Here is a 15878-nt window from a genome sequence, read left to right on the forward strand (position 1 = left end):
ACCTTGCTTTTTCATTAAGTCCTACATCTTTTTGTATCTTGTTGGTACTAGCTCGAACATTGTTTGGTTGTTGCTTTGTCTCTTCCATTTCACCCAAAAACAAGTCACCAATATGAGATGCATTTGTAATTGTTGTTTGAGGCTCTAGATCATCATCCTGAAGGAATGTCAGAAAGGCAGTTAAGACTATTTTCAAATTGATACACAAAATGTAACAAGATTAGTTTGTCAAACTAATGTTTCAAAACTAATCAGTCTGAATAGTTTTATCTTTAGTTCAGACCATAAACTTGGAAGCCATTACCTTCATGGCATCATGACTAAGACAAATTAAGCTGATGAAAGAACCTAAAGTTACAAAGGTCACACTACTGAAACTTCCACTATAAACACAAGATAATTTATCTCATTCTGGAAGCAAAAACCACTTTATCCACTTGGTCATAGGCATAAAATACTATTAGAAATGTAGACATGTCATGAAACAAAGGGAGATGAAAAGAGGAAGAGAAAGGGATTGAAAAGAAAAAGACTGCTTAATTACTGTAGTAGTAAAGTTACTAGTAATATTTAACAGCTTAAAATGAAAGCAAAACTACTCTTGAAAGTTAAATCTAAAATATTTTAGAAACAGTCTTCTATATGGTTTCCTATTCCATTTCTCCTGTTTTCACATTTTGTGTATTTTCAGTTCTCAAACTGAAAATATTAAAGCTTCAGCCACTGCTTCTATGGTTTTCCACCAAGACTGCTCTTAATACAAAACCTGCTGAACGTGAGAAATGATCACTAGTGACCAAGTATGACATGGCTATGCAGACCTACAGTACCACTACTGTACATACATATACAGTCTGAAGACTGAAGATAGGCCATGAATTAGGTTATTGATTAAGGAAGCTGATATATCATTTAATTTTGATTTATACCACTGCACAGTTAACATCTCTACAGTCATGGCAAAAAGTAAGACTGATCCAGATGCTGAGAAATTTTGACAGTAGTATAATCTTGAAATAACATAGTGTTTCCACTGTTGCTATTGTAAAACATATGTTCTAACTGAGATTGATTTGGATTTCTCCCACAAAGCTTTTACATTTCTGATACAGCTATGTGTATTCAGTGTGCAGACAATATATTAGATGGTGCTCAAACGTGAGCACTCTGAAGGGACATTAGATATATTAAAATGTGTTTTAAAGTAAACATCACTAAATTAGAACAACATATTCTAATTTTAACAGACTTCCAATTCATAGTTGGTCCTCCAGATTCTATGGAAAACCAAAAAACACTGTCCCCAAATCAAACCACTCCAACTCAAAACATGTTGCAACATCCAAGGACTTCAACTGAAAACAAGTAACTTTCCCCTCACTGACTGAACGATGTTGCAAACCCCACAATTCAAAAACCAAAACTAGTATTTATTATAAACACAGAAATACTGATTAATATTATTTTAAAAAACATTAGACTTCCTGGTTCATATCTCATAATCCAGTGTTAGTACTAATGTCACTATTCTGTTCAGTTAGCATCCCTCAAGAAAATTCCATATCTGAACTTACGAACTATTACCTTTGACTTCAGAAAAACATAATAATATCTTTCCCTCCCACACTAGAAATCAGTACTTTAAACGTTACACTAAGTAGTGGTTTTTTCCCATTAGAAGTCTTACATTACATGAAATAGCAAATAGCACTTTTGTGCACAACTTGTATTTATAAAATACCTGCACCATAGCAGCAAGATTCTGTAACTGTCTAAGTTTCTGCTTTGCAGCTATAAGCCTATTGATCTTCTGCTCAAACTCAGCATCTCCGGCAGCATCACCCAGGCTGCTTCTGTGACTAGACATGGAATCTTCACTAACTCTATCTTCTTCCACTTCTTCATCTTCACCTCGGGGTAGCTCAACATCTTTGTCATTCTCTCTATTATGACAGTCTGGAGGAGAAGAGGAAACAAAACAGTACCAATGACACATGACTGAACTTCTAAAGTCCACTGTAGTTACTGGACATGAGAAAAATATCAGCTTAATGACTACTCACAAATCTTTTGCTCAAACAAGTTTCTCTCAAATTCTGTGTGTCTACCAGAACTATTTGCACTAAGACCTAAAATTATTAGAAGACTTTAGAACATACCGAGAGTAGACGACATTTTTAGAGTCCTTATATTAGCAGCAGATCTGTTATTTATTTCACAGTCTGTATTAAGATGTCTTCCATCTCTGTTATTAGTTCCACACTGTACATTTGAGTTGCTATTTATTTCACTCCAACTACTGATTCCTTGAGGGTTTCTAGGGTAAAATACATAATTAACTTTTTAAGAACCGACAGTGATGGAATTTTACTTCAGATATTTTATTATCTGGCTTTTATGGCAATGTATCCTGATCCTTTAAAACTAACAAACAAAAACTCCCCACATAAACAAACAAAATCAACCATTCCAGACATTTCGAATTTCTAAATAGCCATCTCTCCAGAAGATTTTTTTTTTAAACCAACCAGAAGCAACTAAGAATAATACCCTGCTGCATCTAGAGCAATACAAGAACCTTTCAAGCTGTATGTCTGTACTATAAAAGCTTTGTATGATTCACAGCTAAATTAGTAGTCATTTCTGCACAGTAAAGATCCTCGATGCACACAGTTGCTCACAGTTGCCCTGTTAGATTACAGCTCTAAATGCCTCTCTAAAGTAGTTTGTTTTTATTACAATTTTCTAGTCTAGGCCTGTTAACCTTCTAGCAGAATTCCATACACATAATTCAGTACTTAAATCCAAAGGAATTACAGATTTTCAAGTCTCTTATACTGCTTTTCTAAATGTCCAATCTAATTTACATTTGCTATATAAGTAAGTTATTCACTACAAGATCATTATTAGTCATCTGTTTCAGAAAGCTGGTTCAAATTACATTAACTTTGCTAAGTTTTTAACCACAGAATTACTTCTGGTTTTATGAAATAATGTACTTCAGGAACTATGCAACAAGTTAGCTACAAGGATTTAGGGTGACAAAAAATATGAAAACCTAATATTCGTAACAGGTTGTGGATCCTCATGTTCAGAATCACTTTCTGATTCTTCTGTTTCTTCCTCTTCCTTAGTGTTTTCATTCACAGCATCTGTCATCATATCAGATGTCTGTTCATAGTAGTGAACTAACTCACGTAACTCATTCAGCCTCTTACGAACTTCATTTAGCTTCCTGTGGAGAAAAAGAACGTTATGTGTTTTTTCATTTTAACCAAATCTATGCAGAGCTGAAAAAGTATATACAAGTATATACATCAGCTATAGTTCTTCAAAGTTTACTGCCATTTTCCAAGTTCTAAAAACCTTCTGCATGACGATTTGAACTCATCTGTCTCGGACTGTTTACTAAATGGTTTATATTAGTAAATTAAAGTAGGATTAAAATATGAAATGTTCTGCGTTAAGAAACCTTTTTAACCAGTAACACACTGTCCTGATTTCAGCTAGGACAGAGTTTAATTTTTTCCTAGTAGCTGCTACAGTGCTCTGGTTTGGGTTTACTTTGAAAAGAATGTTGGTAACACAGGGATGTCTGGTTATTGCTGAGCAGCGCTTGCACGTGGTCATGGCCTTTTCTGCTTCTCTCCCTGCCCTGCCAGCGAGGGGGCTGGGGCGAGCTGGAGGGGCCACAAGAAGCCAGGAGGGAGCATGGCCAGGTCAGCTTACCTGAACTAGCTACAAGGCTACTCCACACCATAGACCATCATACCTAGTATGTAAACTGGGGGGAGTTGGCAGTGACAGGAGGATTGCTGCTCAGGCATCAGTGGGCTGTGAGCAATTTAACTGCATCACTTTGGTTTGTTTTGTTGGGGTTTTTCTCCTTGTTTTTATTTCTCTGTAATCTTTATTGTTATTGTTGCTTTTTTAATTTTCATTCTAGTTATTAAATTGTTCTCAATCCATAAGATTTACTTTCTCCCCCCCCTCATTTCTCATCCCCATCCCACTGAGTAGGGACAAGAACAAGGAGAGTGAGCAACTGAGGGGAGCTTAGTTGCTGCTGGGGTTAAACCAGGACACACTCAAAATCACTAAAGCACATCATGGAAAAAAAATTGAAGAACTTTTACTGAAGCTTTTCTGTTGGATTTAGACTTTCATCCTCTTCACTGTCATTCTGTGAAACCAGGGAATCGGGAAGATAAGGAGCAGATGCCAGGCTATTTGATTCACCATTAACAACAGTTACTATGTCTACAGGACCAGAAGCAACTGAAGTTGTACTCCGTTGATCAACACTCCTTTGAGGAGAACCTGAAGCAGGAAAAACTACAAAAAAAAATAGAGCTTGTAAGAAGAACTTGCAAAAAGGAACAAAGTAAACTGATTTATATTAAAATTTAATGACAGAAAATGTAACCGACAAACAAAACGGCACCTAATAACTTCTTAGAACAAAAGCTTTTGTCTCAAGTCTTGTGGCATACAATGCCACTTCAGAAGTGGAAGGTTTCATGCTGTGAGTCTTCTCAGAGAGTTCACTTAAGGGTTTATCTACAGGAAAATTCCTTTTTTTGAAAAGAAACATTTCAACATTATAGAAAAAAAAAAAAAAAGTTTTTTCCTCTACTAAGCTTGTCTCTCCATGTGCTATAGAATATAGATTTGATGCTTGCTTTTTCCAGCTGCATGAAATCATATCCAAATATGTTCATATTATATGCATTAAGTACATGTAGAAAGATGAAGGTATAGTAGTATCATAGAATGGTAGGGGTTGGAAGGGACCTTTAGAGATCATCTAGTCCAACCCCCCCGCAGAAGCAGGGTCACCTAGACCAGGTCGCATAGGAACATGTCCAGGCGGGTCTTGAAGACCTCCAAGGAAGGAGACTCCACAACCCCTCTGGGCAGCCTGTGCCACTGCCCTGTCACTCTCACAGTGAAATAGTTTTTTCTTATATTTACGTGGAACTTTTTGTGTTCCAGCTTCATCCCATTACCCCTTGTCCTGTTACTAGCTACTATAGGAAAAAGGGATGTCCAAACCTCCTGACACTCACCCTTTAGATATTTATAAATGTTAGTAAGATCACCCCTCAATCTCCTCTTCTCCAGACTAAACAGCCCCAGTTCCCGCAGTCTTTCCTCATATGAAAGATGTTCTATATACCCCTGATCATCTTGGTGGCCCTGCACTGGACTCTCTCCAGCAGTTCTCTGTCCCTCCTGAGCTGAGGAGCCCAGAACTGGACGCAGGACTCCAGATGTGGCATCACCAGGGCAGAGTAGAGGGGGAGAAGAACCTCCCTTGACCTGCTGGCCACACTCTTCTTGATGCATCCCAGGATGCCATTGGCCTTCTTGGCCACAAGGGCACATTGCTGGCTCATATTTAGTTTATTATCAATCAGCACTCCCAGGTCTCTCTCTGCAGAGCTGCTCTTCAGCAGTTCGACCCCCAGCCTGTACTGGTGCATGGGGTTATTCCTGCCCAGATGCAGGACTCTGCACTTGTCCTTGTTGAACCTCATGAGGTTCCTCTCTGCCCAGCTCTCAAGCCGGTCAAGATCCCACTGAAGGGCAGCACAGCCTTCTGGGGAATCAGCCAGTCCTCCCAGGTTGGTATCATCAGCCAACTTGCTGAGGGTACACTCTGTCCCCTCATCCAGGTCATTGATGAAGATGTTGAACAAGACTGGCCTCAGAACTGATCCCTCTGGAACTCCACTGGCCACAGGCCTCCAACTTGATTCTGTGCCAATGTTCACCACCCTCTGGGTTCTGTCATTCAGCCAGCTCTTGATCCACCTCACTGTCCACTCATCCAAGCCACACTGCTTGAGCTTTCTGATGAGAATGTTATGGGAGACAGTGTCAAAAGCCTTGCTGAAGTCAAGGTAGATGAGATCCGCTGCTCTTCCCTCATCTAGCCAGCCGGTTATGCACTCATAGAAGGCTATCAGGTTGGTCGAACAGGATTTCCCCTTTCCATGTTGACTCCCCCTGATAACCATCCTTTCTCTCATATATTCAGTGATCACCTTTCCAAGGATGGAGGTGAGGCTGACCAGCCTGTAGTTTCCTGGGTCGTCTTCCCTGCCCTTTCTGAAGGCTGGCATGACATTGGTCTTTCTCCAGTCCTATAGTAACATAACTATTAAATCACCCTCCAGTAGCATGCTTCAAGTGCCTCGTTTCATGTTAACTAGAACACACTGTGATCACCCTCAGAAGTTTCCAGCTATAGGACAAATTTCACCAGTGATGAACGTATTTCTACAGACAAATGAGAACAGCAAGCAGCCCTGCACTGAGACTGTAAGGAGAACAAAAAGGCACCAAGGAGCAGAGTAGGCCAAAACTCAGACAGTTAAGTTGTTCTGGTATAGCCTGTGATTGAAATTCCTGAGACGGGTGCATGAAGAAGTCTTCTGACAGTGGACAAGCCAACTTTGTAACAGCATAGAGCTACTAAGTACATAAAAACAGATGTAGTGTGACAAAAACCCAGAAAGTTGAAGTTCATATGGTACACTCCACAAGGCAGATGTGTCACCAGATAATCACATCCCACATCCTCATATTAGTCTACTCTGATGACATTCTAAACTCAAGTGCTACTAGCAAAAATAGCAGTCATTGCTCCTTGTTAAAAATGAACACATGAACATTGAAAGAGTTGTATTCCTGAAAAGACACAATTTTGCCTATATTTACTTACAGGAGGAGTTATTTAGATGTTGGTCACGAAGTGTATGAAGTTCTCCTAACAGTTTATCCATTTTTTGCTTTTTCCCCTGCAACATTCGCATCTTGTTAAAAAGCTGTGTCTTCTCATCTGCCAGGTGTTCAGACACTGAAGAGTTTCTGCTTTGTGAAATCTCTCTGGTAAGCGAAAGACTTTCTGCTTGTCTTCTATTGTCTGGAACAGATTGTGTCTAAAAAGAGGAATTTCATGTTACTAAAGAGTACTAAGAAAAAGACAAATAATCAGAAACAAAAAAGCCCTTTTATAGGCTAGTCAGGCTCAGCATCAGATCAAAAGCACTTTTTATAAAGGGAAACTGACATTGCAAACACTCTTATGATATCTCAATTACATATTGAGATACTGCAATACATTAACTACTTGTCTGAATTTTCATGTAAACTGTGAGACGGGAAGCACAGATCAGTGAGCTTGAGCTTTCAAAATTGGGGGCAAATGCACACAAATAACCAAGACAAACATTTCACTGCCCTGTTGAAATGAATACGAAAAACAGACCACAACAGAACTTACACAGTGCAATCCAAAGACTGACCTGAGAATCATGAAGTTGGTTGTGAAAGCGCTGAATTAAGTCATTCAATTCTTCATTCAGTTCTGATGTAAGGCTTACTCCTGAAACACTACCTGTAGTCTCTGTTACAACTGGGCATGCAGAAGGAGGAAAAAAAAAGGGACATGCTTTTCCATAGCAATGAAATAAGGGCTATTTGGCAAAACGTTTGATTTAATAACACCAATATACTGCACCCCTCAAAACATGGCAATGATTTTTCACATATCCTCTCTAGCAAGTTTACCATTAAAAGATTACTTTCATCACATAAATGTTAACAAGCCAACTCACAGCTCCTTTGTGAAGGACTATACAAAAGGACTTGAAGTATGTTTTGTGTTTTGCTAAAAATGTCAGAACAAAAGGAAAACAACCAAGTTGTCTAGGGTTGATGGAAATATTTTGCTTGTTAGAAATGAAGTTGTTATTACTCCTATAGTCAAACTAAACAGTGCATTTAATTTTACTTCCTTAAAACAATAAATCAACAAGACATCAAGATTTCATCTTGCTGTAAGTTGTAACTTTTACAAATGCAAACAGTCTTGGGGGTTTGTCTTTCAAAAAGCTTTATGAGGAGAATACATTAAAAAGGAAGCTTTTTTCTCCCTCCCTGAAAGCTCAAACAGTACAAAGATACAGAACTGGCAGCTGATAGATACAAATAACTCCTGTTTTTTTCCCCCAAACACGAAGTAAGACTTCATAAGAAAAGTGAAGCACAATTATTATTTATTTTCCCTATATATATGACTTTGTTACCTACACAATAAAGCTGTACTATTTTCAAATTTAAAAATATTTCTTTTGTCTTACGTTGAATTTTTACATTTCTAACCCTACAGTTCTGGCACATGCCACATCTATAATAGTCAACACAAACAGCAGTAAGAAACAGTTTTTCAGAGTGACATAAGTGAAAATATGAAATAAAAACAGCAAAGAATCTGTAAAAACTAAGTTCTAATTTATCATAAGTAATTTTATTTTTCAAATGGACTTCTGTACATTTAAGGAAAGAAGAGAAAGCAGATGCCATTACAGGTGTGCTGCTGCAGAGCAGATAAATGGTCTTCAGTAACAGTTTTCATTCTAAGAAAGAAGGAAATGGCCTTTGAAAGCACTTGCTTCTCTTGCTCCCATTGTAGCTTTCTAAAAGCTGTCTTCCTACACTAAAATCTAGTTTTCTTAATTAGATCCACCTTCTTTCCTATAGTCTATCTAATCAAGGTCAGGAAAAAAAGCAGGAAGAGCTCAAAGAAAAGAACCTTAAAGAAAAACACTTGTTGCAAAGTTTAGAATCCCATGCCTATACTTCTACAAATTAGCCATTTTAAATACAAAACTTAACTGTAATAAAAAACACCATTAGACCTTATTAAAGGGTACATGGCTAGCAACTCTTATGGGGAAGTCATGGAACAGTAACACAGACTGAATCTGAATTTCCTCAGTGCAAAAACACTCCCTATGACCACACACATTAACTGTACTCCATTTCCAAAGAAAATGAAATAGGACTTGGGGGGAAGGGGGCAGGATGAGCTTCCAACAGACAAAAGGTAATTCACATGCCAACAGTGCACGACTGTCTCCTTTTTAAAGCTGAACTCTTGAGAAAACTCTGGTGATAACCTTTAAACAAATATAAAAAGGAAGTCTGTCTGAAAGGTAATTTTTGAAAAGTTGGGAATATATGAGGACAAATTAGAAGAATGCTTTTAATCTGAAGGTTGTAACGTAATAGTGGTGCTCTACTATTAGAGTCATGACCCCAAATCACATGCCACAAAACTTTGGAGTTAACTGAACTGGAATTTCACACAGAGTTTCCATAGAAATCCACAGCATATCAGAGATAATTTCAGAGTTAACTGCTTTAGCAGTTTCCTCCTTTCTTTGATAAACCATCAGTCTACAAAAGGCTGTTAAACACTCAAGCAACTAGCCATCAAAAAAAAACCCCCAAACTCAAGCAGAAAAAACTAACAAAATCTCAAATTACTAACTACCTATAGCCATAAGGATGCAGTACAGGAGAGAAGACTCTGTATCCTCTACTCTGATTCTTTCCCTCAAAGGCCTGGTACAATGGTGCAGATATGACAGACAGACTACTAACCTGACATGGCAGACCAATTCTTAGGAGGAAAAGCCAGATTTCCAGGATTTTACAAATAAATCACAGAAATCAGCTGTGTGGATTTTAACTGACACATCAAATCTTTTCAGAATCGGAAGCCTTGCAGGAATTTTTTTGAAACTGCATTTTTAAAAAAATCACAACTTTTTCATGTGCATTCCACAATTCCAGCTTTTATCATCCAATTAGCATGCTAACATGCTACTAAACACATGATTCCACATACCAGAATCATCCATGACAGCAATTGCTTGCTCTGCTTTATGCTGCAAAGCAAGAAGTGCCGCCTGTCTTCCTTGAAGAGCCTTCAATTGCTCCTGCTGTTGAAGCATTCTTTTCAATAAATCATGCTGCTTCTTCAAGTTCTCCAATTCCTCTTTAGCCTCTTGTTGAGGATCTCTGGCCTGCAAGGTATAGAAGAACATTACCATAATCATCGCTACTTACTCGCTGAACACCAGTGACAGAAGCATCAACACAAGCAGGCCCCTAGTAGAATCAAACAGCCTTGCTAGTGTAAAAAAGATGAAAATGAAACAACTTCACCTTTCCAGTAGTCCTTTTTCATCTAAAAAATTTAGACATCCAACAGGGAGAAGCCTGGACCATCAAGATGTGCTTAACATTACTAGGGGTGGAGCTTTTTTAGAAATCCAGTCAGCTGCCCTCATGTGTGCTAAAGACTAACCCAAGAATCCCTCTGCCTTTTGCATCATAAAATATAGCATTAAGACCGGTGAAGCTAAGCAAAATAGGGCATAATATCATGGAGGTGCACGGAATATAAGATCTAGATTGATTTACTGGTCTAAGATCCCTAAATATTCAGCAGAATGTTTTGGGGACATTATGGTTCTCTAATCTATAATGTGTTTAGTTCTGTATGTCGTATGTATGTCACAGATACTAGACTAGACCAGATTTAAGCAAACCAATTTCAAAACAAAAACATGCACAGAATAACCCCTCTACCATATTTTCAAACACAGGGAAATAGATATGAAGGAATGAAAGCATGCCGAGCAGAGAAAATATATTAAAACCAAGTTATTTTCCTCATTCTATCCTAATTGAAAGCTTGAGATGTGCTTCAAAACTTTCATTCAAGGATTGTCAGGAAGTTCTGTATTTTAATGAGACATCCCCAGTTAAGATCCTGTTTAAAGTTGGATTATCACACTATGTAGATTAAGCTATGAAAAAAAATTCCTTCTTTTTGTTATGAGTTGACAAGTATTTAAAAACAGCATCACTAACTGAAAAGCACTTCTCTCCACATAGTGCTGAGTAGCTGAAATCCAAAATTCTCTCGGTAGAAAAAAATCTGTACCAGATGTCAGGATAGAAGCATGCATCTTAACAAATACTTCTGGGTAGCAGAGAATGCTCAACTTTTCAAAGTGTCACTAAAACATGTCCTGCAACGGACAGTGATCACTCATGTTAAACTTTCATCTTATACACAATGAAATCAACACAGCAAGGAATGAGGGGAAGAAAGTGAAAAAGAGGATGTCTCAGTCCTGCTCATCTATTAAATAAGCCAATCCTTATCTAAAATATCAGATTTTCAATCTTAGCTCTACATTTGGGCCAACACACTTGACAAAACATTTAAGCCTTGTTGGGCATCGACTTCATTTTTTTTTTTTTAAATTAAGAGACAAAGCCATAGAAAAGCAGGTAAGAAAAGAAGTCTTATACTCTAAGTCGAATACTGTTTCCCCTTCCAATCAAATATTTATACAATGAACTATACAAAAACATTTGTGGAATTAGCTACAGCTAGTATTCTCCAATCTGTTTTCTCTAAGTGGTATTAGCTTAAATTTGTACTGGCAGAGTTGGTGTAAACACGACAAGCATCTGAGAGTCACATTTACAATATCTTTTCCCAGAAACAGATCAGCTACCTAACACCTGCTGTACAGAGTTACATGTAGTACTTCCTCTGTCAATTCTGGAACCTCAGAAGAGAACATTTTCAAAAATTTCTAAAGAAAAAAAAATCTCTAAGCAAAAAAAATTAATTCCATTAAAAAAACAAGTTGGACAAGCAGGTCAAATGGCAACATTCACTGTAAGTAACAAATATATTTGAAGCAGTTAACAAGAAAAAAAATTAGCATGTATAAACCCTATTTGAGGCTAAAATAATATTTAAGTGTACCTTTGAAGGCAATCCATGTTCTTGGCTATTAATCCTACAAGGCCAGATTTCCCTGTCATTCACAGCAGCTCTGTCACTTTTCCCTTTCAGGTTTGCTGTAACATCAATGTCTGTAACCTGTTCTTGTGAAGCTGAATTCCCTAGTTTGTCCTCAATGCGGGGCCGAATTCTCAAACTAAAAGATATCTCCTTTATTAAATAGTTTAGTATGTTACATTTTGAACTTGTGCTCCAAATTATTATGCATGTTCAAGTTATAAACTTACCCAACTTGTATCTTGTCAAATAACAAAAACTATTGTCAAAATCTACTAAAGAACAGAGACATTTTTAGTCTTTCTTACGATGTTCGTAACAATACAACTCCAAAAAGCTATCTTATGAGACTAAAGGCACTTATTCTACATGTAATATATTCAAGCTGCGTGTAAAGAGAAATTAGATGCAAAATGAACTAAAATTCATTTTACAAAGATGAAGAAAAAGGCAAGTTTAGATGCATTATTTCTTTAAAATTGAGGTTCTTTCTGCATTTTTTTCTAAGTTAAAATTACATATTTGCTGTCTATCATTTTATTTCTTTACAGGAATGGAAATAGTTCTTACTAAGCTAAAAATGATTACGAACATTTTTAATGGTTTAACTACTGTTCTACTTCTAAGTAAATAAATTCCCATCTGCAGAACCTTCAACATACTAACTGGCCAAGAGTACCAGCTCTTTTGTACTTTTCCTCAGTATAACAGTATTTGAAGATGCAAACATAAGTTATTACAATGCTAGAAGAATTGTTTACCAGAATGGAAGACTGTTTGTGTATCTCAGAACTAAATTCAAAACATATTTTCTAAAACGTGAGCATTTCTCCAGAAAAGAAGACTTATATGTTAGGTCAATACTTCTATTTTATCTCTTGAAAGATAGCTGGGAAATCACCTACTAAGGACTGATTTCTAACCCTCCACACCCAATACCATCAAGTTTTCTCCACTAACAGAAAGTTACAGATTAAAAAATTTAAAGAAAACTACGCTTTCCTACAAAGTAAACATTTAATCCTTCATTCTACTTTGAAGACTAAAGGTTTTTTTAAAGCTCATCAAGATATATCATTATTGTGACAGAATCATGACTTTCCCCCCGCATACGAACAAAATATCCACACATGCATGAATACCTCCTTAACAGTGTCTGGGGATTTACTTTGTATTTTTTTTTAATCCAACTGCAGGTGATGACTCTATTATAACAACCACAAAACCAAATCAAAGTCTTCATTTCTACCACCTTAATTACCAAAAGGCAGCTTACCGTGGTATCTGAAGCCTCAGACTGCACATCAATGTTTAGCGATGTGCTCTCACCTACAGAACCAGATCCCACAGCTGAATCTATAGTCCGAACATCATCATCCTCTTTTTCTCTAGCCTGAAATATTTCATTAGTACCAATCAAAAGCTATACAAGGGGGTGGTGAAAATGAATTATGGAATGTAGGTACTATGTATAAAAACCAAAACCCCTAGTAGCACCATCAAAACATCAATGGTCAAGTCCTAAAAAAAGCTTACAGTGCAGAAACAAACATATTACATCTCAAACTTACAAGCATCTTTTGCAAAAATTTCAGATAGGATTTCTCCTGCTCTTTAAGGTGATCTATAAGGTGTGATAAACGCTCAACATTGGCCGATCTCTCATTTTTCTCTACAAGATCATCCCGCATGGAGCTGGCCTTAGCAATATAGTCGCGAATTTGAACTAGTCTGCTCACAATCTGTAAAGACACTGAAGTTACTGAATGCATTCAGCTACAGCCTTAATGGATTTAATGCGCAAGACATGGAGAGAGCAACAGTATAGCAGCAATTAAAGGAGTGACACACTAATACTTTCCACCGTACTAGAAGCACACTTCCGCTGATGTTTAAAAGTCAACAGTCAATTTCATAAGACTTGATTTATGCATGCATGAAGTTGTTAGACATAGTCTATGTCTTGTGGACATAGGGTAGAGCAGAACTGAGCTCATTAACAATATTAAATTGTATGGAACTGTGTAAGAGAGTCAACCTCTAAGATGAAAATTATTACTGCTTCTGTTGCCAATAAACAGACTTCAAAAGAACAATACATTATTAAGTTAGGTTTAGAACAGTGGGAAAGTAAGTATTTCTCATAAAGTTAGACGTTTTGGAAACTAAAAAAGATGCACTGAAAAGTAGTAAGGTAATTAAAAACTTTCTAAGAGTCAATATTCTGTAGACTTTACAGGCTACGTAAATACCTGGCTACTATCCATTGTTGGTTCTCCCCTTCCATCTTCTTGAGCAGAGACTTGACAATTTTGCAAGAAATCCTTGCTTAGAGCAGCTCCAAACAACTCTTTACATTGCACTGGTATTCCACTTTCCTTTTTTTGGGACCCTGAGGCAGGATCTTTGCTTTTGTTAGTGTTTATCTGCAGTGACAGGAAGTTGAATGGTTTTTTGTTTTCATTAAGTTGACGTTTGTTATTAGCAGCTGTGGCCCGGCCTTGAGAATCACTTCCAATGCTTCTCTACATACAAACAACAAAAAAAAATGTTTTATCGGTTTTCCTCCTGTATATTCCCAACACTGCTTAGTTTCACTGCTCGTATTACCAGCTCTGCAGTACTGTTTGACTGTTCTTAACAGTCACCTTATTAATCACTCACTAGCTAAAAGCTGTCTAAAGACAGTGCTGGTATTTTTTGCCATATAGTTTTCAGAAAGTAAGCTGACTCTCCCAGAAGAGCCAAGAAGCAAAAGTGTTCTGCTGTTCCTCAGAGCTTAGTTCCTCATCCTTGCAGTGGTTGCCACCTTTACTACAGTGAAAGACATCCTACTTCTGCAGGTATATTTTCAGAATAACAATAATAAAAGAGCAACATATTCACTTGCAGAATATGTTCTCATAGCTTCAGTTTTTCTTTAGAACCCTCTAAGTAGCAATCTGCTGCTGTAACATTCATTTCTTGAGGAACTTGTTTAGACTTTATGATCTAAACCAAAGCAATGAATTGCATTTGAAAGAATCTTCACAATCCAAACAAGTTAAGATACTATCTTCACGAGAAACTCTGGCAAAGATTAACAAGCCTCTGTTCTGAAACCGTTAGCACAAATTTAGGAATAAAGTTAAGACAGCTATCATACCCTCAAGCGTAGGAAAGTCATGGTCCTGAACTTTCCATAATTTTCTTCTGTTCAAAACCAGAATTTTGATTTGACTCCCATGGTGTCTATAAGCTTTTTTTTTTTTTTTCACTGTAATTGCCTATGTAAAATTTTTTTACATAGAAAAATCTGTCATAGAAAAATTTCTTTACATATGTAAAATCTGTCAACATATAAGAAAGGGGAAAAAAAGAGAATTGTAGTCACGTTTATGGTGAAAGATAGCAAACATACAAACCTGATCCAGATCACTGAAGTTAATTCTTTGTTTAAGCCTTTCTAGTTCAGCCTGCTCTGGAACAGACATCTGGGTTATGTATCGTGCATGAGGAAAACTATGAGTTCTGGTCTTCCGTCGTCCCATTCCAGATGAGGATTCTGGAGATATATCATTAGTAAGCCTTGTTTCAGCTTCCCCACCAAATTTTTTCTTGTTTTTTTCTGAAGACCTGTTCGCTTTCTTCTGTTGACTTTCCCAGTCCTAAGGGGAAGGAGAGGGAAGGAAAAAAGTCATATTTGTTATCCACGTAGATAAAAAGTAAATGTTTTAATTCAGTGAAAGAGAATTTACTTCCATTTTAGAAGTAAAAATAAAAAGCAAAATCAAAGCATGCACTAAGTTTTCTAGAGTAAATGTCACATTACAAAATACAATTTTCTCTACTGCATAAATTAAAAATAGCTTGCCAGGAAATTTTAAACACATTTCATCCTACAATGCATAAAAAGAATTTCAAATTAAGCAAAAATTGGATTTTTCTTCTTTGGTGAAGATTCTTCAGCCATTTCACTCTATTTCTAAAATTAGTTTTCACTTTCATGACACCTACAGGACTTTTGTGTCTAGCTACATTATTTACCCAAAACATTTCCCATCAATACATCTAGACACTTCATGACCTGTGAATTACACTAACTGCTTGTTGCACCTACCTCAATTACTTTAGTTGGTTTTGCAAATATTTACCTGAAAAGCTGTAGTGACAAGGATTAGGGTTTTGCACTGTGACCTGCTACTAGTAGTATCTA

At 37.0% G+C, this 15878-nt stretch overlaps 1 protein-coding gene across 12 annotated transcripts in view; it reads right to left on the reverse strand.

Annotated features, from left to right (window-relative positions):
- PCM1 (pericentriolar material 1) overlaps positions 1–15878 on the reverse strand; it is a 45406-nt gene that overhangs the window by 24872 nt on the left and 4656 nt on the right. For 9 of the 12 annotated variants that reach the window (XM_061993877.1, XM_061993879.1, XM_061993883.1 and 6 more), the window contains exons 3-13: positions 15088–15330; positions 13936–14208; positions 13255–13425; positions 9704–9881; positions 7314–7423; positions 6731–6947; positions 4137–4335; positions 3059–3235; positions 2160–2317; positions 1742–1956; positions 3–157 (exon numbers count right to left, since the gene is read on the reverse strand). In XM_061993877.1, coding sequence (XP_061849861.1) covers positions 3–157; positions 1742–1956; positions 2160–2317; positions 3059–3235; positions 4137–4335; positions 6731–6947; positions 7314–7423; positions 9704–9881; positions 13255–13425; positions 13936–14208; positions 15088–15330 — 2096 coding nt within the window. Of the gene's footprint in view, positions 1–2; positions 158–1741; positions 1957–2159; positions 2318–3058; positions 3236–4136; positions 4336–6730; positions 6948–7313; positions 7424–9703; positions 9882–11647; positions 11837–12959; positions 13077–13254; positions 13426–13935; positions 14209–15087; positions 15331–15878 lie in introns of all 12 variants that reach the window. The other 3 variants (XM_061993886.1, XM_061993888.1, XM_061993887.1) reach the window with 2 other exon arrangements.

The sequence above is a fragment of the Colius striatus genome, chromosome 3 (genome assembly GCF_028858725.1).
Source record: "Colius striatus isolate bColStr4 chromosome 3, bColStr4.1.hap1, whole genome shotgun sequence".
In the NCBI taxonomy this organism is placed as follows: Eukaryota; Metazoa; Chordata; class Aves; order Coliiformes; family Coliidae; genus Colius; species Colius striatus.